Below are 24,754 nucleotides of genomic sequence, written 5' to 3' on the forward strand. Positions count from 1 at the left end.
CATTTCAAGCACAACGCTTAACTGAAGAAAGTATCTTATTATAAATGTACCTCAATTCTCAAATGATTCTCAGTCAATTTGTCTGTCCTATCACCTGATATTTCATATGCCAAAATGAAGAAATCTGCATATATATTTACAGACTTTAAATATGCTAACGTACTGTCTACACTACAAAGTTAGTTTTCAGCCTTAGGTATACACGGAGCAATATGGAGATTTGGAAAGGAGTACGTCGTTCTTGCATCTTCTCCTGTCTTGACCTCTATTTTTGCAATTTCTTGTGCTTTTTTTCCAAGCACATGACAACAGATAGCAGAATTAAATGCTTAGCCCAGCCCCACTTCCCCTTCCCAACTCCCACTTCCCAGGAGATGTGTTAATGCAACTTTACAGACCCATTGCTCCAGCAGTGGCTGGGGTGACCTTATCATCCTGTTTTTCAGCAAATGGCTGTGACACAACAGAACAGCTGTGGTAAACGTGGGGCTCAGGGTGTCCTGGCAGAGCTCCGAGGAGTTTGTGATGATGGAGACAGCAGAAGACACCAAGCTGTGAGGTGCAGTCGTATGACGGAAGGGGACAGAAGCTGAGCCATGCCCCATCCCTGGAGAGGCTCAAGGCTGGGTCGGACGGGGCCCTGGGCAGGCCGAGCTGCTGGGGGGCAGCCCCGCTCACAGCACAGGGTTAGGGCCGGCCATCTTTAAGGTCCCTTCCGGCCCAAGATGTCCGCGCGTCTGCGAGGACGAAGGAAACGAAGGGCCAGGAGGACCAGGCGAGGTGGCTGGCTCAGAGCGAGCGCAGCCACCCGCTACAAAGTACAGGCAACAGCAGGGCGGCGCACGGGCAGCCAAACACAACCCCGCGCCCAGGAGCCACCCACCGCAGGCCGCAGCCGCCCCTCGGCGGCCCCGCTCGCCCGCCAACGCCGGCACCACGCCTGCGCCGCGCCGGGGCAGCGGCCTCCCTGAGGGCCGTGACGCCACACCGTCTCCGTGACGCCGCGGCGGCGTGACGTGACGCGGGCACGCAGAGGGGCGCGCGTGTAAGTTCCCTTCCCCCGCGGTGGAGGGAGCCGCGGGACGGGGTGGGGGCGGGCGGGGCCGCTCCCGGTCTCTGCTCACGCTGCCCCGGCTTCAGGAAGCTGGCGGCTGGGCCGGGCGGTCCGCCGGCCGCTCGGGGCTCGGCAGGAGGAGGAGCCGGGGCCGTCCGGCGAGGCGCTTCCCGCGCTCCGGAGGGTTACGGCGGGGCCGGGCGGCGCTGAGGCGCCGGTGCTCGGGCTGGGCCGGGAGCTGCGGCGCGGAAGCGCCGCGCCGGGTGAGATCCCGTCAGCGCCTGCCCGGATCCGGGCCCGGGTGCCGTCAGCAGACCTCGTCGCCTCCTCCGGGCAGCGCTGCCGTCCCGTAACGCTGCCGGGGTCCGGAAGGAGCCTGAGGGCGCCCGGCCTCGGCTCTGTGGAAGTAGATGCGAGCGGGGCGGAGGGCTCCTGCCCGGCTGGGGCTGAGGCCTGTCACCTCCACAGCTCCTCAGGGCTTCGTGTTAACGAGGTAACGACCGTATCCCAAGCACTGAGGGGTCCTGTGTGTTCTGGCGTTGGAAAAGCAAAGAAGGAAGTGTGAGAAGGCTTCCTAGAAGCGTTGTGGGAGGGCTGTAAGCGTGCCCTCGGTGAGGCAGATGAGAAAGAAAGCACGAGAGGCTTGCTGCAGTTTGTCTTGTCCCACAGTCACGTTTGTTGGAAGACTGCCCAGTTCTGTGCCTGAGCTGGATCTGTGGGACGCACCTTACTTTCTATTGGCAGTCTTATCCCCTTCAAGTCAGGAGCCAAGCAGAAAATAGCAGTTGTTTTCTCACTGCTCTCCTGGGCGCTGCGTAAGGAGCTCGAGTCTCAGTCAGCAGTCCCATATCGGTGGTGCAGTTCACCTGGCTTAGCGTAGAAGTTACTGTCACGGATTTGCTTACACTGATGCGTTTGTAATATGATATGAGCAATGGAATAATTACTGTGTAATAAAATCACAGAGAGATGGCTAAAATAAGGTAAATATACAACTCCCTGGATCACAGGATTAGCTGAGTGCAGCTTGGTTTTTTGCTCATTCTTTTTTTTTTCGTTCTTTTTTTTTTTCCGGGGCTGCACGGCAGCCAAGATACTCAGTTGCTTTTTTTTTTCCCATCTAATCTTATCATAGCTAGTTATTTTTAGAAACAGTTCTGGTGAAGTTAATTCTTTTTGTTTATTTAATTTTTTATTTTTTAGAAGCTATTTTTATGCAAAGCAAAATGTACGTATCAGCACAAGGGCATATCTTGTTCTACTTCGGCAGTTAAAGGAATTGCGTTTTGTCCAAGTCCCAGAAAGATCAGAAAGGGAAGAAAGGAAAAACCTTATAACAGTTATGATGCCAGTTTAAAATATTTTCTAGTAGTAGTGTTGGTTCAGTGAAAAAAAATATTCTTGCATAATGATAGCTGGAGCATCAGAATAAAAACGACACAAGTCAAAGGTTTTCAGTGTTTGCACAGGCTGCTTGAGTAATAGATTTTAAGGTGACCAGAAATTCTGTAGCTAGTATTTATCCAAACATTCATGAAGGAAATACTAATTTCCTATTTATCTTCTGAGTCTAATTTATGGGAATATTGGAGCTAGCAATGGCAGTGACAGCGTATGGTGAGATTTTTGACATTGCCATACATGACTTTGGATATGGTTAGCAAATGTCATATGTATATGTTTTTAATGTGCAGGTTCAGTGATTGTGCTGCGTTAGACCAACAGGATTTTCTTCATCAGTGACTTATGTGTTTTGATGAGTTTTATGTGAAAAGGTAATGTTTATGGCTTAATGTTTTAAGTGTTTGTATGAAAATGATGACAGTTTTGTGTATGTATTTGAACCTGATGAGATAGATACTGTCAGGTCAAAGGAATGACCTGACATGGTGGAATAGTGAAAGCATAACTTGTGAAGGAAACTTGCTGACAACATTATTACAGATACAGAAACTTAGAGTTTTAAAAGTAAATGGTCAGATCAGGAATGTGCTTACTTACAGTTATTTCAGCAATAACGATTCAAGCATTTATTGCTGTGTCTTGTAACCTAGATTATGGGAAATGTATGATGAGCCTCAAAGGACATGGTGTTGTGTTTGCCCCTACTGAGAACATGGACGTTTTAGGAGGAGTCTTGTTTATTTACTGCTTTCTTAAATATATACCTTTGTTTCTAATTTAATATGATGTCCTGACCTTTGTGAAATACATTTTGTGAGAGATTGGGACTTTTCTCTTTTTTCTTTAAAACAGGAATTAAGATGAATGAAATACTTTATTGGCCATAGGAGGATCATGATGTGCAAGGTGGGTACTTTGAAAGAATACAGTAAGTATCCTTGCAGAATATTCAAATGCTTGATTCAATATTTAAGTACAAATTAATGGTGTACTATGAGGGGTGGTTGAAACTAGATGATCGTTGTGGTCCTGTTCAACCCAGGCCGTTCTATGATTCTGTGGTTTATGGTGTTTGCTCATTTGAATGCATCTTTGACTTATATCTTTTGACTTATATATCTTTTGACTTATGTACAGTATTTGCAGGTGTTGGTTTGTCCTTAATAAGCTAATTAACTGAGTGGGGGAGATGTTCAAAAATCTGTTTTAAAGGACTGTTTTCCTGGGTATTTATAGCATACTTAAACATTTTAGGAAATGTTTTCAGTTCATGGAGCTGGACAGTGAGCTCAGACAGCGGTTGATTCGAGTAGATGTGGGAAGAAAAAGCACCATATTTGACAGTCTTACCTGCCTTATCAATGGACTTGGTTTGGGTTACTGGGTAGCTTCAGAGTTCATGGAGAGTTTTACCTGATTGGTTGAATTTGGCAGAGAAACATTTGATCTCTGAATTAGTCAGAGGAACATTGCTGTGCTCAGTCTCCCATATGAAGTCAGACGTTACTGATAACTGAAGATCAAAATATCTGTAGGAATTATTTTACGTGCCCTCTTTAAAAAAAAAAAAAAAAAAAAGGCAGAAACCAAACAAAGTGAACTCTGCATTCCTTTAATAATTCTTATTTACTGCATCCAAACATCTGGAACACGTATATTGATGATGTGAGTAAAGGAATTAAGTTTGTCTCTAGCTTGATTACAGGTGGTTGCATCTCACTGATCTGTATATCTGTCTCTGCATCAGGTCACATCTCAGTGGAATCCTCTTTAGGTACTGTGACTTGTTCTCTCGGGACTGTCCACTTACTGCTTTGATTTTCTCATCAGTAGGAACACTGAGAACTTTTAGGCAGTAACACAGAGTCCTTGTCAATTTGAGCCACGCCAAGAGAGAAGACTGACAAGTTCAAGAAGCTGCATTTGCTTTTGGTTTCTGTCAAATTCAAATACAAACCTAAATATACAAAAATATCAAAAACAGCGTTCAGCAGGAAAAGACTACAGAATTGGCTCCTGCTCGTTCCTACTGAACTGTTCTTTTCATCCTGTTTAATGGAAGTTGCAGTTTTTACTTTTTGGTGTAGTTAACAACAGATTATCTGAAACTTCTTGCTTTGACTCTAGAACAGCAAAGAAAACTGTCGGGGAGGCGCTGCAACAGGAATAAAAGTGTTCAGAAAGCATGTGGCAATTTGGGGGGAGGTAACAGGGAAATCTTCCTCCTATTTTTTCCCTGCTGGAATTCATATCGTAACATTTAGCGTTGGTGTTCAGTTCAAAACTTACTGTGCTGCAAAGGTTGGTGTGTTGACATGGGCATGCTTTCCCACAGCTCAAATAGCAGAGAGTTTATTTATAAAGCAAAATATATCTCTGAAATTATAATTGATACTGTAATTATGGAGAACTTGCCATAAAGAGGAGGCTTAGTGGCCTGTAGGACATTTTCCTGGCTTAGAATAGTCAAGATTTATACTGCAGCATTTTCTCTGTATGAGTCTTAAACAGGAAATTCCCCCATCAAGACAGAAAAACTTCAGTAATTAAGAGGTACTGTGACGGGGATGATAAGCCTAAAATAATGGTCAACTTTAAATGTTATTTATGGTTGGAACATCTAAATGGTAAGCTTTGCTTTACTTCTTGGGGATCATTGCTTTTTCTAAAATATGTGTTCAGAAGCCAGCTGTGTGGTGCCAGCCTTTCCATAAACCAGCGTGTGCCAGATGTGTGTGGGATCCTGGGGAAGGTGGTTGCATTGGTTTCTCTGTTTCACTTTGGTAATGAGCAGAATGCTTCCAAAGTTGCTGCGTTGTTTTTTCTTCTTTCAAAAGACTGGGAGTGTTGTACCTCAGCTTTGGGAAGGAGGCCGGTTCTGAATGTGCTTTATGTTCATTTGTTACCTAGTGGAATGGTTGCTTGTTTATCTCACTTATAATTTTTTTTTTCCCCCACTCGTTGTCTGCCTGCACTTCAAGAACACCTATTGCCTCTATGCAGTTTAGAGATAAGAACGCAAATACGGTCTAATTTGTAGTGATTTTGATCACAGGTTGCTATGTTTGAGAGTTGTGCCAACTCTCTCTTGACATGCATGTATAATGATGTACTTAATGCTTAGTGGAGCCTGAGGGATTTGTTATCCTGTAGTGAAAAAGTGTTATTTATTCGCACAGTAATCTGCAGAGGAGGATAGCAATAAATCTTCTGATTTTTCTTGAGATGGTGCTCCTTTATCTTGTGTTTTATAAAACCATGCTGCCTCCTGCTCCGGGTGTTTGTGGTCTAATGGTGATTGTAGCAGCCCTTACCATTTTCAGGAGAGATGGGATTTGAAGTAGAGAAGTGTATCCTACTTATTGCACACTTAATCACAAAGTACAGAAAAAGTCTGACTTTTTTTAAAAGCAATTATTATAGCAGAATGAGTTGCCAGAAGCGTCGTATCTGCAAGATATGTAGGGTACTTGCTCTGTTCTCCTCAGGGCTTATAAGATCATGACTGGAGTGGGCTGTTCGGAATTAGGAACAAGTCCTGCCATATTTTCTGCTGACGAGCAATGTAGACGAACTGCTGTAAGAAAACAGGGCAAACCAGCTTCCTTTTTAGCTGCAGCGTTTTGGATGGAGGCTAGGTACTCTGACTTGTTATGGTGCTGTGCCAAGACCAGAGCTGCAGTTTGATGTCAGAGTTCTGCAGAGCAAGTTGCCCTAATTCTCCGCCTGCAAAGCGTTACATCTCTTGGGTGTGTCCTGAAGTGTGCTGTGGAATTCCCACTGAGTTTAGAGCGGTGTGGTTTCTATCCAGGGCAGATGACTTGTGTGTTGGAAAACAATTCAGCACCTTTGCATTGCAGGTAAATAGACAAGGGAAAACGTGGGTAATAAAAACGGAGATACAAAACAGCTATTTTCTTTTGTTTCCAACAAAATGGCAGTTATGAATTGAAGAAGTAATTTGACTTCACCAAGGAGTTTTTGGCCTTAATTTAGTTCTTTACTGCACTATGTCTGCCCCATTTGCATGCCCATCCTGAGACATTTTCATGTGTTGCTTTTGTATTTTGCTTTTATATATTGCATAAACTTTATTTCCTTAGTGGTTCTACTGAATGAGTGACTGCAGATGGGTATTGGTCTTGCAGGAGTTCACTCTGCATGCACAGCTAGTGATGACAATGGATTACATTAAAAGTGAAAGCAAGGAAAAGGAAACAAAATAAAAATCATGTAGAATAACTGAGGAAAGAAAGACTTGTAATAAGTGAGTCACCATACACGAGGTGTGCTGACAGTGGTAGCGCTGTTCTGATTTGCAACTTCAATGATAACTAAGGAAGCACGGCATTTAAGTGGTTTATTGTGTATTTTTAATCAGAAAAGTACTTTTAAATCCCATTTCTGGGGGGATTACTTGAGTTTACTCCCACGAGCGTACAAGTGTTCCTCCTATACAGGAACTTATTTTTGTATAATGTAATGAAGATACATCCACTATAGTTTTTAATCAACAAATTCATAAAAGCACTGATAATTGATTGCTTTATTGCATCTCTTGTTTGGGTTATTTGCTAATACTTTACAGTATTATCTATCAATAAATGTAAGGTAGTACAGTTTTCTTTAGTGTGAGCTAAAAAAAAAATATCTCTTAATGTGGAATTTGTTGTGAGTCTTTGAAGAGCATTTGTGTGTGATCATATTCACTTTCTAGCATGGCACTTGGAGGCTTTGTAACTGGGTTGAGCTACAGCCAGACTACTCAGATTCTCTGTGTGTCTCTAGAGAATAAAAATCTCTTTACCATCAAACGTATAGGATAGCTTGAAGCAATCCCATTGAGCTATGGGATTTATTTCAGGTTTTGGGAGACTCATTTTTGTAAAGTAGATAACTGAGGGAATGAGTTTTCTGGCTTGGATAATGCACTGCTTGTTTTGGAAGGAAGTTTCCTATGACTAAATAAGAACAAGATGTGTGACCACCTTCCAGGGAGGAGACTATTTGGTCAGCATCAAATTAAAAGGAAAAATTTAGAAGAGGTAATTGCCCATTTTTACATAGTGTTTGAAATGTTTTCATTTTTCTACTGAGCTTTAATTATACGGTATGTGAATGGCAACAAGAAAGGCCAGAGGTTTTCTTCTGTTCTTGGAAGTATAGCTTTATCACATCGTTGGGAATTTATAGCCTAGTAATATGTAGTGTTTTTTCCATTCCTGTGTTTTACAATTGGTTTGTAGAGCCTCATAGTTTGGCGGCAGAGAGTTCAGTTTTTCATGATTTTTTTTTTTTTTTTTTTTTTTTTGGCATGAAAGGGTTACTGTTCACGTTTCCTGTGTAATTCCTTCTGATCTTGCTGGGCTGTAATTACTTTCTTGATGTTAAACATTCCCAGGCTCCTATAACCTTCTAGCCTGCTTGCACTGGCCAAGTTTGTCCCAGGTGATCGTGTGGGCGAACCTCCTGTTTTTAAGGATAAAAATCTCTGCTTCCTGTGTAAGATAGGCCACAAACTCGTTCCTTTGCTGTGCAAACCCAGGAGAAATCTTTTTTTAAAAAAATAATAAGGTAACACATCAGCCTTTCAGAGTCAGATTTAGCAGCTAAATTCGTGACAGATGAAGTGTGTGGGTTTAGAATTTGCTGAATCTTGGTTGAATGATTTCTAGTTCACATTAAAGATTCTTCACTTAATTCATTTGGAAAGTAGGTTGTGATATAAAAAAGATCTTGACTGCAGCGTCTCATGTCTGCCCGTATAATTGCCAAATGGTTTTAAGGTTGTTTAAATGGAGAACTACTTAGATGAGCTTCCAGGATTTTTCTTTTCTTTTAAATTCTTCGCTGAAGTTGTTTATCTTGCAAAAAAATGAGATGGATTCTCTCCTCGACATATAGTTGTTATCTTGTATTTCTTCTAATTTTCAATTTGTGATATGTAAGCATTAAACAAAGCATTATTTTCCTTTTTAATATAAGTATCTGCATAGAGATGAAAAATGTTGGCTTCAGAGGTGTGGGAACTGCAGTGTTCTGTTCTGCAAAGGCATTGCAAGCTTCTATGTGCTTCATTTAAGCTGCTCTTCAGGGGGAACCACCTGTAAGAATGCCAGTGAGATCTGCTTTCTGTGACCTTTGTGCCACTTTCTCACAGCATCCAGAAAGATGTGGGGTGGTGATAGTAACAGTGACTGTCTGAACTCTTGTGAATGCATAACTGCGTGTCAGCTCAGTGTGGCACAAATAAAGAAAGGTAATAAATAGTGACTTTTCTTTGCCTGATTCTCATACATTCCAAAGCCTATGCTTTTACTGTATAAATAGAAGTTAGACCAGGTGGTGATCCTGTTAACCGTGCTGATTTGCTAATGAAGGATAGGATGAGTGTATTTTAGTGAAAACATCTTTTTATCAGGAGATGTTGAAGTTGGTTTAGTTATAACTGTGATGCAGTAGGTGTTCTGCCCTGTTCTTAACTGGGTCCTTTGTCGTGTAGTTGGTAACATGGCTGTCACACATGTAACGTGTGTGTATTTGTTGTTGAATTTGGAGGTTCTTACCAGCATGTTACTCAAACACACAGGAAACAGAGCCTGGAATAAAGTATGAATACGCTAGAAAAGGAAATGAAGGTGGGAGGGAAAACCCACAAGAACAAAAAAACTAACCAAGAAACCAAGAAGCACTAAATGAATATGAGTGAACAGACAGGAGGTGCTGCTGGTATCTTGAAATTAAGCAGTTTGTAATTTAGTTGCTTATTGTTACCTTTATGTGATTTCCAGGTGCCTGAGATTTTGTAGGAACTCCATCTACATGTAGGGCTTACCTAATGCATCTGGTGGGTGTTGCATTCTGAGCTTCCTGTGCAACAAGCACAGCTGGGCAGTGCTTTCGGTTAAAGCCCTTTCAAAACAGCTTGCTTTTGACTTTGGATTAGGAAAACACTAAATTCAGAGTTAGTTGAAAATATGTACAACTGTACCAAAGTCTACTTGCCATCCAGTAGGACATAAAGATCTTCTTTCTCTTCCTGTCTTGTTCCACTCCCATTCAGATGAATATGGTGGGAAATTGTTATATTATAATTAAAAGTAATCTGTCTTAAATTCGCTTTGTGAAGAGTTTAGTATATAACAAACACAACTTTCTACTATGAACTTCTTGTGCTGACAAATTCCCTCAGTGGTGATGACTTTTGTTCTTTAAAAAGTATGTGGCTTCAGAGACCTGTGCAGTGTGTTCTGCCTTTTGTGTCAAAGACAGGTTAAAGGGACATAAGGTGGTGCTGCTGATCTTGTGCCATCTTCTGTGTGTGTGTGTGTGTGTGTGTGTGTGTGTGCGTGTGTGCTTGTGTTGATCTTAGTTTAACTTAAATAAAGCTCTTTGATTTAGTTGCCCTTAATGTGCTGGAGGCTAGGTGGTGTTTGTAGCTGTGATGCAGGGAAGAACTGGGCCTAAAATTATTGTATTCAGTACAGAGAAAAAGGGTGATTGGTTTTAGCAAGCTAACATGAAATTAGGGAAAAATCAGAATGAGATGAGTTTCTTAAGCTTTCAGACAATGTACTCAACTGTATTTTTATATTTAGAGTTCTACAAGTTCTCTCCTTGAGAAGACATGTAAATTACTGTTGTGACGAAGTGCATAAATATTCCTAAGATTTGATAGTAATTAATTCATTTAACTTATCTAAGGCACAATTAAGTGGCTCAGTTTGAAGCAGGCTATAAAAAGTAACATGTAAACAAATGTAACACACATCAGGTGCAATGGCATGCGTTTTTATAGAACTGCAGTCATTTTGTTTTTAGATGCAGTGGTTTCTCACTTTCCAAGCTCACAAACTGAGGTTCGTTGCGGAGTGCTGCTTGACCAGATCTTTAAGGGCAGTTTTTTTGTTGCTTCTTTGAGTGACTTAATACTTCATCGTGCATACTTCAAGTACTGCTAAAATATTAATTAGCATTCTGATAGAGTTATGTTAGTTACCACTGGTGCATCAAACAAATGACAGTCTTTCCCAGTTTTCTTGGATTTGCCCTAGTTCAGAAGCAGCTCTCTATCCACCAATGGGAAAATCTCAGGATGCATGCTGCTTGTGATGGAATAAAATCAGAACAAAACTGTCTTCCAAAGTCTCTTTTATAGATACTATTTTTGCTGGACTACCTGCATGAGTTTGACATCATGGACTGCAAAATAGATGTTGTGCTTTTCAAATTGCATTCTATGCTTTCTTGGTTCTCTATATTTACATACATGTACATATTTATATGTAAATATATTAACACTAGTATTCTTATGTGACTTGACTGTGGTTGTCCTTAAATATAAGCATGACAAAGTCTTTTTGCAGAGCTCTGCCATAATGGATTATTTACAACCCACATTTTAATTCCACCTAGCTGCTTGCTGCATTTGCTTAGTAATGCCTCCTGACATGCTGCAGGTAATCTTGCGGTTCTTTATTTTAATGTATGCATACTGAAATAATCCCTGTATTTTGTCTCAAAACACTCAGGCCTTATTATGGAATATTTATTATAAAACATTGGCAATGTAATGTAGGTTGGAATGTTGTAAAATTGGGCAGTGCAGGTAAAGTTCATTGTGGTATGTCTTGCCCTGCATCTCTTCCTGGTAAAAAAATAAGAGTTTTGTGAATCAAAGTTTAGGAGGATTAAGTACTCTTCTGTCTGTGTTACCTGAAAGTGAAAATATATTTGCCTGAAAAACTTGAGACAAATTTGAGTTTGTCAGAATGTAAGAAGATGAGGAAGAGGAGAGGAACAGACCAGCTTGTCAGATTGCCGTTAGTTCTTGAGACAAAAAACTCTAGTAGTTATACTACCCAGCTGGAATTTCATGGTGTGAGTGCTGATATTAAGGAGAGGAAAAACAACAGAAACAAACAGCAACAAAACAAGCAAAAAAAAAATACCCACCAGCTGCCATCTTTCATTTAAGAAGAGGAATGGGCATGATTTCTGAATCAACTCTTTAAAATGAGTTAATATACTGACAGAACCATTGTGCTTTAAAGAGCTGGCACTGAAAATAGTGATTTTTCAATCAGATGAGAACCTTTAATCCTTCATAAGTGGATTAAATCCTGTGTATTGTTTTCTTTTGAGATGGACACAAACAGACGTGGGTACTGGTGATACACTTCCCACCTCTAATATTTAACTGCTCCATTTCTTATTTCAGGACAGTTATTTTTGGAAGTCTCTCCCTTCAGAGTTCACAAAACATGCACTCAGCTTGTATTCTCACGGACTTTTGCTAAACAGAAGTGGAGGCAGTGATTTTTGGAGGCAGGATAAACCTGTCTGCAGTTTATTCATGTTTGCAATACTGTAACAAACAAGATTCCAGGTCGCTGTTATTTCTGACCACGTAAAGGAAGCACACACATTCATTGATAGCTTATTTGCAGCTATTATTGACTAGTGAAAATATTTTCTGTTCCTGGTAGATAAATATAGGAATAAGAATGCCTGATAGGCTCAGCTAATGCTAAGTGTTACTGCACAGCTAACCATATTTAGACGCTGCTTTCTTAGCTGAAAAAGAAAAGTGGTTTAAGTGTAGGGATAGACCTGTAGGTATTTTGTTTTGTGCCAAGGGAGAATGAAGAGTCATAACACTATTAACATTTCTGTGGTTATTTCATCCCAAATGTTGTCTGTATTTTTAAGACTTTCTAATTGTGTGCTTTTAGATGAACAGCTTTGAAAATAAAAATATTTTCATTTTTGCATTTCAGGAACTTAAAGCTCATTCTTATATCTGTATAAAATGAATTTGATTTCCATTCTGTGGATTTTCATCATTTTTACATCAAGCAAATGTTACAGCTACTATAGGGAACAGTTGTGCAAATTATATATTTATGAAGCCTGAAATACTGAATAAATGAGTTACCTATTCATCTGTAGTCAATGGTAATGTGTATTTTTTTTTTAGATTAATCAAAGGAATGTGGTTTTTAGTGGAACTCTTTTATCAGTGCTATTGCACTTTTTTTTTTTTTTAAGTTATTTAAGTCCAGACTTATAGCACAATCACTGACATTTACATGCTATGGATCATGAGGCCTGTGTGCAGTAAAGCATGCAGTAAGTAAATTGATGTATCAAAAGACTTGTAGAAGAAAAGTAGAAAATATCTTTCACAGTTCAACCATTTACTTTCACAGTTAGTACCATATATATATATTTTTTATATCCCCTACCCCATCTAGACCTCTTCAAAAAACAAAACAAGATATTTCATAGAGTGGCTTGGGTTGGAAGAGACCTTTAAATGTTATCAGTTCTACCTCCCTCCTGTGGGCAGAGTTGCCACCCAGCAGATCAGGCTGCCTAGGGTCCATCCAGCCTGGCCTTGAACCTGTCCAGGGATGGGACATCACAACTGCTCTGGGCAACTTATTCCAGTACCTCACTATGCTCTGAGTAAGATTTCCTTCTCACACCTAGCCACAACCTCCCCTCTCTTAGCTTAAAGCCATTCGCCATTGTTCTGTTACTACCAGGCCATATAAAAAGTCAGTCTCTGCCTTGTTTATAAGCAGCTTTAAATAATGAAAGGCTGCTGTAAGGTCTCCCTGGAGCCTTCTTCAGGCTGAACAAGTCCAGCTCCTATGCCTTTCTTTGTAGGAGAATGCTCCAGCATTCTCTTGAATTCAGTTTGGTCTTGCTTAGATTGAGATTAAACTAGTAAATTAGGAATAGAAATATCCTTAGGAACAGAAGGGAAAGCTGGAGGCCCAGGGACAAGGAAGAATGTTCCCAGGGTTAGCATAGTCAGAACACCACAGCTGGTTGTTGGACATCAGCCAGGAATAATTTTGACTTGTTTATTTCACATATTTTTCTCCATGAACATGTTTGGGGGACACTTCATTAAATACATCTAATAGTCTTCAAAGATCTGTGTCTTTAACCTTTTCTTTTTTCAAAGAACTAACAGGGTAGTGGATACGAAAATGGAAAAGTAATATTAGCAAGGATTATCTGCACAATAAAAAGAACACAGTAGAAATGAATGAAGGCAGTGAAGTAGGACAGGTTAGAATTCAATTTATTCTTTACATGTTTGTCTGCATGAAGATTTTCTGTAATAAGGTATTTTATTGGTAACATTGTGCAGGCATACAATAACAAATCCTACAAAAAATATAATCTAAATAAATCACAGAATTTGGATGTACAACTTGTCTGCAGATCTTGTCCTGTATGCTATGTGGCAAATGGCTCTCCATTCTGAGCAATAGACACTATTTTGTGTTGCTTCTGGCTGCTGATCAATCAAGGAATATCTCCAGATGTAGACAAGCCTATGGAATATTTGTGTCTAACTTTTTTGATTGATATTAGGAAATGTATTTGTGCCAGGTTGACTAAAGAAAAATAATACTGTTTAATGATGAACTTGTTCTTCAAAGAAATAATGTCTCGGTCTGTTTTTGCATCAGACTGCTGGGAGCTCAGGGAATCAGGGCATTCTGTGCAGGAGAACTCAAAACAATGTGTCCTTTCCTGAAAGAAGAGATGAATATGACTGTAAGAGCAAAGAGTGCAGACTGAACAGCTGAGCCTCCCTGTTCAGAGGACTGAGTATAACAGTTTGGTTATGCAACTGCAGGGAGGGAGGATGCTGCTGCCTCTGCATGTTCTCAGCACACAGCTGGACAATTGCTTCCCTTGGTGCAATCTTCACAAGGGCCTTGTGGCTGAAGTCCAATTATTCGGCTGTGGAAGCTGAACTGAATTTAATTTTGCAAGAAAATTTTGGAATACATTGGTTGTATGTTTAGAATTCTTTTTGTCTAAATGAGAAAAAAATGATTGTTCATTAGTACTTAGGATGCTATACTAGGGTTGGTTGGGAGGGAGCTAAGTTTCTTCTTAACAGCCTTTATGGTACTCTGTTTTAAATTTGTGACCAGAACAATGCTGATAACAGAGCCACGTTTTTTGGTGTTTTTTTTTTTTAATGTATATTTTGTTAAGTTCCAAATTCTAGTCTTAAGGAGCTAAGTCCCACTCCCTGGTTTACCATTTTTGAGAAACAGGCTATAATTCCTAATTAGTGTTTTAAACATTCAAGGTAATTAAAAAACCACAACTGTTATATTTACATATCTAGTTTTGTAAGTATGTGTTCTTGGAGTGAAGTAGGCTCTCAGGTATCCAGAAAAAAGGTCCTTAGCAATGAAACACTGACAGACTGGGTTAGCAGTGCAGTAGACATAGTTTGGGGACAGGATCGGTGTAGCGCAAAAGCAGTCAGAACAGTCCTTAATACAACATGTGATATGGTTTAGTTTTTGCAGAAGGAAAGCTGGGCCATAGAATCTGTTGTGCTTTGATTGATCATAGGCGTAAAAGTGTGTGATAGAGGTCAGTCCTTTTTTGGAGTCTTTCACAATGAAACATCTTAAAAGTGATTAGTCGGTATGCAGTTAGAATTTTAAGATACTGGAACTGTGTATCACCTTGGCCTAGCTCATCTGTTACTTGATCAGCCAGCTCCAAGTTGGCCATCTCACTCTCATTTTTGCTGTGTTCTGGTATGCTCCTTTTATTTTTTTCTGTCCAGCTCTTGAATGCTTATTTTGTTTAAGTCTGCAAATAAGACTCTTTGAAGTTACTTTTTAAAAATGTACTTTATTTTCTGTGTGATGGATATAGCTGCACAAACATAGATGTTTTTATTGCGTAGAGATTGTATCTTTCTGTAGTTATCTAGTTGACTTTCTAAGAAACTTCTTAGCAGAAATTCTTACAGAAATCACGGTAAATGTTGCTCACTGTACATCACATGGCAAAATTTAGTACTGTTCAACTTTGGAGCTGTAAAGGTAAAACCAGTACCATTATTTGAGTCGGATTTACAAAGACAATTCACCTTGCACATTTGGAGTGTTTTTTTGATTGCTGAATTTTTATCAGCTGTTGGTTATCTGCCTTCTAATGTGTGAGCGTTAACAACATTTCCAGACTTCATTAGAATAAGAAAAAGCCTGTACAAAATCCTTCCTGAATGGCACAAGAGGTTGTGTCTTTTTTTAGTCTCCCCTGAGGGAATCAGTGTCCAAGTAACCTGAAATATTGTAATACAAATAGAAGTAGTGATTAGGGATTGATTGTTTCTCATTTAGTTTTCATGTCATTTCAACGCCAGCTATGATTCTGTACTTCAGTGCCACATCTCAGGTTTCTGTTGGTTAGCTTGTATAGGTGAATTTGTTATATTCTTACCTTAATCATTAAACTTTTAATGGAATTTTATGGCTGTGTTATCTAAGATTTTCAAATATCTTTTGACTATGTTCAAGTAAATTCTGAAGTATTGAGTATATCTAAAATACATTAAGACCTCCATATTAAGAAAACAGAACACTTGATCTTCTGACAGCATTGCAGTCCTAGTTGGTTAATTCTGTGGTCTAAGCTGATAATAAGATCCTAAAAGTGAATTTTTGCCGGAAAAATGTCACTATACTACCAGTAATAGCTTATTCCTCAACTGTTCAAGTTGAAGATGAAGAAAAGGAAGTAATATGCAAGTAGTGTTTCCTTGATCTTTCCTTTAGTAATCTTTAATTATTTATGTTAGTAACTTTGTCAAACATGTAAGCCTCCTTCTACTCCTTGAAATAACCTGTTTATCTTTAGTGTAAGAATGAATTGGGGGAAAAAAAAAATAAATGTGATGCTCTGTTAGAAAGTATCTTTTTTCACTGCCAGACATAAAGAATCCAACTTCCTGACTGGCTACACGTGTAGCATGAGAACAAGAATACCTGTACAGCTATTTCTGGAGTGTGGTAAAAGCATTGGAAAAGGAATTACCGGAGAAATCTTGTACAAACACAGGCTCGGTGTTACGGTGATTTTCAGACTATCCATTTGGCCAAGTAGTAAATGTAACTTCATTTTTGAGGGGCATTTGTTGAACTGGAGGTTTTCAAAACTCATCTGGATAAAGCTTTAAATTCAAAGCAGGTTGACCCTGCCTTGAGCAGGGAAGTTGGGCTGGAAGACCTGCCAGGATCCCTGCAGGCCTTAATGGCTGTGTGGATACTGACCGTTTCTCTAATGTTGAGTAAGTTGTACTATAAGTGCAGTGCAGTCGCTGTCTGGTATTTGTGATATTCCTTATCTGAAAGGAAAGCTAATATATAGCAAAACTAAATTATATATTCTGTGCTTGTTTGGTCAAAGCAGTATTAATTGTGAACATCAATAAAGTAAAAAAAAAAAGTCTCAGTCATTACAAACTACGGTATAGCTGAAAAGCTTAATGATGTGCTGCAATTCCACCACGAATGATGCTTCATATTGCTAACAACATTAAGATCTATAGGTTCCGTCTCATGGACCTGCAGTCCTTAGTCATGGGCTGAGAACTGCAGCAGAACAAAATAGTGACTTGGACCAAAACAACAAATTAATGCTTAGTTTGGGGCTGGGATAGCACGGAAGAAAGCAGAACAAGAAGGAATTGTACAGTTTGAATTTAAAAATGAGTTCAGAAGTACTCGTTGCCAAGTAAGAGTATGAGATGTCTCTGTTTCATGATTTTTAAGAATCGGAGCTCTGCGAGGACAGGACAAATGGAAATGACCATAAACTGGAGCACAGGAAGTTCCACACCAATATGCAAAGGAACTTCTCCACAGTCAGTAATGGAGCACTGGAACAGGCTGCCTAGGGATGTTGTGGATTCTCCTTCTATGGAAATATTCAAGACCTGCCTGGACTCCTATCTGTGTGCAACCTGCTGTAGGGAGCCTGCTTTGCAGGGGGATTGGACTCGATGATCTCTGGAAGTCCCTTCCAATGCCTACAATTCTGTGATTCTGTGAATCTGTAGAAATGTGGGGAAAAATATTTTTGATCTTCTAATTGTCTAATAATTGTCATAGTAACAGTTTTTCTGTTCTTTGCTCTTTTTAGCTTTTGAAATGGTGTTGTTTTTACAAATGGAAAATAGATAAATTTGCAGTCATAAAAGAAACTGCTCAGCTACAATTTATTTTGTTCACATACATTTCATAAAATGATGAGCTGGTGTTTCTCCTTCTTCATTCAATTAATATTGCTCCCATGCATACTTTTGAGAAACTTGTATATAATTCTTCACAAGACCTTGAGCTTACTCTTTTGGTGTTGGTTACAATTGTGAAATATGAATTACTGTGACTTCTTAAGCTGTCTTCATCGGTAGAAAATTTTTGAGATGTTCTCATTTCTGGTCGTGTATGTGTGAAGTCTTTATTTGTGCAATTGAAGAAATTGGTTTCAAGAGAGAAATCTCCTGAAGAAAAGCAATCACCTTCAGTTGCTTTTTCTTTTAAGGCAAAAGATGCAGTCAGAAGCTGAACTTGCACTGTGTCATTTCCTAAGTAAGCTTTCATTATCAACAAGATATTACTGGAAGTAGCATAGAACCTGTTATGTAGGCACAGTTCCACTCTGACAGATGGGCATAATGTAGCCATGCCAGAGAACCATTATATAGATCACATAGCAGGGTGTGAAGCAAGGAATTTTTGTCCAGGATTGCCACTGAGACGTTCAGTGAGCTTGAAGTTCAGGAAATGTGCTCTGGCTGGGCCATCACATAGGATGACCAAACATGTAAAAATAGTCTGGGTTGTAAGTTCTGATGGGTTTTTACTGGGGGTGGGGGAAGACCAATTGCAGTGAGGCTTCTGTTTCTTTTTGGCTGTCTGCTGAAGTCACCTAGTGGTCTCAGCCAAAAGAATTCTGCTATAGGCACGCTTTTCTCCCTGATTAATTACCTAGGTACGGGAACATTAACTGTATGTAATCTGTCTTGTAAGAAAGCTGGTGTTTCAGTCTGTGGATATCTCTTTGGATACATACTTGTAGGATAAGGAGCTACTGATGCAGGCTGAAATACTGGTGTGAAAATAGGATTAAAACAGAAAATTTTCAGTAATAATAAATAAAGCTTCTGACTGAAGATTTGGATAGTGAAAGCACTGCAGAATTTTGGCAAATACTGTTACTTGAACAAATGCTTTCGTGTGTTGCACTAGTCAGTCTTTATGTATGTCATTGTCATTTCCTCAGGAGCTTTGTCAACTGCATAGCTTCAGTGTTCTAATGCTTTGTTTCAAGTCTAACTCAGCCTTAAAATAGTTAGGTTTTGCTAACTTTCCTGGAAGCTATCTGTGCTTTTGCTAATCTGTACTTTCTGGGGAGCTTGGTTTCTAAAAAGTTTCTGAATGTTGGGGAATAGTGGTGGCGTGGAACCATCATTTAAAAGATGACACAGTATGTGAAAGAAGAGGTGTGAAAAATGAAGTAAATGAAATGGCTTTTTAAACATAATTGACATTTCATGGGCTTCTGTTAGGAGGATGTATTTTCTTAACTAAGTACTTCATTTTTTTCTTTTTGGCTAAGTATTTTTCTTCTGAAATGAAATTACATGATACTGTTTAACTTATGCTTTGTTACATGCCTTGTTTTAAATTAGATTTTGTAGTTAAGCTTAATATGAAATTACAAATTTGATTTAATGCTTTCTTCTAGTACCTGAACTAATGTTCACTGCATTAGATGGTATAGTCATCACTGAGAAGCTTTGTTCTTCTAACAAATGTACCAAAAATAAATTCAGTTAGGGTCAAGGTGGTTTAGTTTAATACTATTAAGATATTTAGTAGTGTAATTACTTTCAGATAGTTCTCCCTTCCCAGAGGATAAGATTTTTAGTTTTGATGCCTGCTTAAAGCACGAGAATAACAGAAAAATTACTGTCATAACCTTTACAGCCTATTTTTCATTTTCTCTGTAGTATCCTGAAGGATTTTGTCTAACATCTAAAATAAACATCCTCGTATGGACAAGCATCAAGTTAGGTTAATTGAGTTCACCTAATATTCAGAGCCCATGTGTCTGTCTGGATACCAATTTCCTGTAAAGACCTGAGTATCTTTCCATGAAGATTACTTTGAATTATTACAAGTGTAAGCTCTGCTTCCTTTGATTGTTGAAGACAATTTACAGTGTAGTTTTAAGACTCTTTTTCATTTTTTTTGATTTTTTTTTTCTTCTGTATTTATCCTTTCATTCTGTGGTAACATAAGGAGGAGTGTAAACATGATAGAGCTTTTTTATGGCATTAAGATGAATTTGACTTTTTAATTCTATCCAACTTGAACTCCACTTGTTTGAAATTCTTAGATCCATTAACAGCAGATTTCAAGGGATTACTCTGCGTTCTGGAGTACTGCATTTTGAATGTCTTTTTTAACTATCTTATCTTAGCGTTACAAGCTGAACAAAATAGATTTTAAGATTGTATAGAAATGTACAAGCTTTGTCATTTGCTTGAATGATCTAAAATTGATTATATTGGTCCATACTCAGTGTCATCTTTTGTATTTGGAAAGAACTGATATTGGAAGAGTAGGAGTGCTATGAAGTCCATTAATAATAAGAAAGTCTCCTAGAATGATTTCCACTTCAGCAGTCATTAAAAGTTAAAACCAATAGGACGTCTTGAAGTGGTGGCCAACATAACATCTGTTCTGGATGTAGGGGTGTGAAATACGTACAAACTGCAGCTAATTATTTTATTTCTAAGATTGGATCTTTTTGAATATGACGCTCTTTTTAAGAGGAAGTAAACACAATGAGTTAGACGTGCCAGCAAATGAAAGAAAGAAAGGAATGTGATGAGGGTAAGTTACAGGTAGCCGTGTAGATGTTCTATCGTTCAATCCTGTGTGTTCATTCAGAATTTCAGAACTTTTTGAACTGGCAGCAACATACATGTTAGGACACTCGTCAAATGTGAGTAGCTATTGAGTAGCTGTTAAGCATGTTACAGAGTGGCTGAAAAATGTCACGAATTTTCAGTGAGCAAAGGCCATTAATCATTGTGTTTATACGAAAATGCCAGCGGGGCCAGTTCCCAGAGGAGCACCAGGCAGCGGTCAAAAGGCAGCATTGCTGTTGATGGAAAACGTGGATATAGTAAACGTGTAAAATCCCCTCCGGTCCCTGGAAGTTTCGTGTTCCAAGGCTGCAGCCCGACGACCCGTTCCGTCGCGGTGGCCCAGGGACGCTTTGAGGCACGTTACCGCTGTGTGCCGCGGTGCCCCGGGAGCCCGGAGCAGGGCGAGCGCTGCGGGCCGGGCTGTTGGTTAAGCACCACGGACAGGGCCCGGGCGGCCGGCGGTCTGCTGTGCTCGTGTTGGAGCCGTGTGTCAGTCAGTGGACGGTTCCTTTCCAAAGCCTTCAAAATGAGGATCGGGAGGACGAGAATTTTTATACTTTGTGTGACTCCTGTCTTGTTCTTTAACATGCTGTTCAGCCAAACCAAACTATGATGCAGCCAATCCAGATGCTGGACCATTTCATGGCAAAGGAAACCTAAGTAGATAACAGCATAGTTTTATGTTGCGATTGTATAATGTCTTTCATACTTCACTGTTAAATCGCACTGGAAAGAAACAGCCAGTGGCCAAGTAGCCACTTAGTGATTTATGTCAAACACTGTGCAATAGAGTGGTAAGGACCAATGTCAAGCTCAGGAGAGGCGGCAGTGTAATGTTTGCTTCACAAATGCACGCTAGCATTCCTCATTGTAACATCCATGGAAGATTCTGCTTTTCAGTCAGTTATAAAGGAACCATGTAGTCAGATATTTGAAAGGAAACAGATGCCTTAAGCCTACATTGTCTATGTGTCTTCAGAATAGTTTGTCCTATTGGAAATCATTACATATTTTCTTTCTTTGAGTTTAACAGGGATTTTGAATTACAAGAAACCTAAATTGTAGACAGAACTGAAATATGAGTGCATATAAGCAACTCAGTGAAACACTTGGTTTAAAATTCAGGTATGGTTTGCACAAGGTACAAACATACTGGAATCTATACAGAAATAATTTTAGAAAACTGTTGCCATTTTTGTTTTGTTACTAAACCCAGTCTTTTTCAACAGGTGAAAAAAAAAAATTACTTTTTCAGGGACCTTTTTAGTTTTGCTTTTAGTATGGTGTTTTTTTGAATGAACCAGCAGGTTAAAATTTGAAAATGTATTGTCACTGTTAGTGTGTAGTAGTAGTGAGCTATTTAGTTTTTGAGAGTGAAGAACTGTTGGGAAAAAGAGTATTAATGGGCATGTGAAAGGAGTCTCAGTTCATGTATTGATTGAAGTGTGCTTTGAAAATAAAATTGAAGGCTAAATAGCTGAACTGCTGAATACACTGGTTCTAAGTTTACTTTTGTTCACTTAGTTAAATTAAAAGATTAGTGTGGAAAAGATGGTCATTGTTTGTGACCTCTGTACTTCAGCAAAAGCTGCTAATACCCAGAAATTACTACGATTTGAATAAAGTTTCAGTGTTGAGTCTGCAAGGTGAACGTGTAGCACTATAGTGCTGGAAATAACATGTGAAAACATTTGCATTTTAGAGGATACTAACAGTAACTAAAAATTTGTCAAGGGATCTTCAAGTGGAAAAAAGAACAGTCACAGAAAACATGTATGCTGAATTAACATCATCAGATTACTTTTCAGTTATGCAGTTGATTTGTGTTTTTCTTCACTATTTTCTTTCATTATGCTATGTAAGGCTTGCATGTAGTACAACACTGGTATGATGTCAAGCATTTCAGTGGATTGAGTCAATGATTCAGTGAACTAAATTATCACTGCGAAGATTGGCCTTTGAGTTCAAAACATTTTTGCTAGGACATATAAGGAGACTTTTGGTTTTGTGTTGATGCCAGATTGTACACTGTATCTCAGAATTAGAGTTACTGACTTGTTCTGTGAGGACTAAAGAAATGAAAAAAAAAAGTATGATAGCATACAAAATAGTTGTTACTTTTCATAAAAAGTTTTGCTTAGTAGTAACTTGTTTACTTCTTTATACATTGCTTTAAAATAGTTTGAGAACTCAGAGTGAACACGGTTTTCCTTAATTTGTACATTGAAAAATATATAGCAAAGCATGTTAAATAAAGAAAATTAAGAAATGAATGTATAGAAAGATAAACCTCTTTACATGTTATTGTTCCCTCTAAATTCACACTTTAACTAAAAAATCTCCTCAGCAAGATGTGGGAATATTATTGCGAGTCTGTTCATTCAACTGTACATTGATAGTAACTTCATTTAGTTTTTTTTAAAAAGAGGTATCAGAATTTCTAAGCATCTGTATTTCTTCTTTCCAGGAACGTTGTCCTATCTATTAGTGGGCATAATGCAGAATCCTTTAACGTTTTCTGCAGGTACAGTATGATTTCTATACATTTTTTCTTTGAGAAATTAGACATTTGTGATTCAAAATGTGGGCTAAATAGTATCCTTGTTAACAAAAGCTTAAATAGTAGGCCCTAATTTTTCATTACTATTTATTTATAATTACTATTTGCTATTTTTATAAATATTAACACCAAACACATTAAGTGATTGTAGAAGCTAAGATTGTTTTCTTTTTAGGACAAGGCTAATTAATGTTACTAAAACTTTAACATATATATAATTCTGCTTGTTTGAATTAGCAGAGTTAAATATTCAGGGTTTGTTACAATTTTAATCCTTATATATTTGAAAATCACTGCTATATTTGGTTCCTGTATAACTGGGGCTCTGATCTATGTGCAAGTTACTCTATAAGTCTAGCACAAACAAGAAAAGGTGTTGTTATTTTCTAAATGCAAACTTTGCCTTTTCTCCAGCATTTCTATCCTTATCAATATTTATTGTGTTCAACTATGTTTCTGCTGTTTTATCTCTTCCAAAGTCATCTTTTGATGTAGTTTTTCAGTGGAGTGTCTTGAATTTTTGTCTTCATTATTAGTGATTATATTTACACCACCGCTGTATATTCTGAAGTCTCCAAGTGTTCAGCTTATTATAACTTTTATTTCCTGTCCTTGTTGTTCTGTGTTGTGATACTGGTATTTAAGTATAATTTTTAGCATACGCTATTTTTAGTGGTAGCTCTTAAACGTAAGTGAATGTTTGATGGATATGACATAAAGCCTAATGGACCCTGCTGAATCATTTTAGGCTGTCTGTTAAGTTTCCATTGTTAGTACTTGTGTTAATTAAGAAAAGCACTCTATATTACTTGCCTGGAAGCACTGAGCTTTTGCTGTCATATAAGTTTATACTTTACCTCTTCTGTCAAGTCTATGATAATTCTGAGGAAGCTATTCCAAGAGGGCATCATATGAATTGATCTTTGTTGATGTAGTTCTGTCTAACAAGACTGTTCTTTCAATGCAGGTAGTATGTAGCATTGTATAAAGACATCCACTGTGCAGTGTGCTCCACATCCACATACTTAGGAGTGAAATACCTGAAACTCCCATAATTTAGAGAAGGTGAATTAAGGGTATTTGACCATCATGTAGTTAAACTCTTATATTTAACAAAGTTATTTCTGGATAACTGAAGAATAATACAGACTGTGAAGCTATTTGCAAACTCAAAAATAAGTTGGTGGGTTTTTCTTTTGTTTCCTTAAGAAAAATTCATTGCAGTGTGTATCCCATTAACAGCTTTCACGCAGAGTGCATTATAAGGGCCATGTTCTAACTTCTGGAAGTGTTGCTCGTGATGGAACTCATAACCAGATCCTGACCAAGAGCTGTATCAGTGTGAAATCATGGTGCTTTACAAATGTACTTGGCTCAGTTTCTGTTTGGTGTTCTGTGGCTATCACTCTTTTTTGTCCTTAATACCATGTGCAACCTTTGATTCTTCAAATGTTATGGCCCTTTGAAAATATCAAAGTTATTAACAATTTATTATGATTTATGTGCAACTGTAACATCAGTACGTCTCCTACAAATAAAAGGTTTGAAAATGAATGGCGTTGGAAGTAGAACATATCCATCAGCTACACTTGGCACGGTATTTTTGTCAGCCCTTCTGTACTGTCAACAGGCTTGTTATTTTTCAGCTGAGTATGGAAGTAATGGTGATTGCAAGAGCTTTGAGTGACAACGTAACCGGAATGCTACCATTTGTCATGTAGCAGCATGAGTTCTGTCATCTGAAACGTACTCCTTCTGCACATATTTTCTTCATATTTAAATACTATGTAAGAAAAGTGATTTTTTTTACATATACAATGAACAGCGGCATACATTTAAAACAGGTAGCTTCTCTGAGTAATGAGAAATAGTTAACTTCTGAGATTTCAAAGTTCCAGTGAAAATTATAAAATCATAATAGAAATGTCTTGTTCTATCATTCACATCCGTGTAG

The 24,754-nt window shown here is 38.6% G+C and overlaps 1 protein-coding gene across 9 annotated transcripts in view; it reads left to right on the forward strand.

Moving 5' to 3' along the window:
- Positions 1 to 465: 465 nt before the first annotated feature.
- ZNF438 (zinc finger protein 438) overlaps positions 466 to 24,754 on the forward strand; it is a 128,007-nt gene continuing 103,718 nt past the window's right edge. For 3 of the 9 annotated variants that reach the window (XR_014884195.1, XR_014884196.1, XM_085227152.1), the window contains exons 1-4: positions 466 to 1,045; positions 2,749 to 2,829; positions 3,311 to 3,364; positions 22,708 to 22,764. Coding sequence is in view for 5 of the 9 variants with exons in the window: in XM_085227152.1 (XP_085083278.1) it covers positions 22,737 to 22,764 (28 nt within the window). In the remaining 4 variants the exon portion in view is untranslated. Of the gene's footprint in view, positions 1,046 to 1,067; positions 1,548 to 2,748; positions 2,830 to 3,310; positions 3,365 to 22,707; positions 22,765 to 24,754 lie in introns of those variants that run through there. The other 6 variants (XM_085227155.1, XM_085227153.1, XM_085227154.1 and 3 more) reach the window with 6 other exon arrangements.

Source organism: Meleagris gallopavo, chromosome 6 (assembly GCF_905368555.1).
Source record: "Meleagris gallopavo chromosome 6, MGAL_WU_HG_1.1, whole genome shotgun sequence".
Classification (NCBI taxonomy): domain Eukaryota; kingdom Metazoa; phylum Chordata; class Aves; order Galliformes; family Phasianidae; genus Meleagris; species Meleagris gallopavo.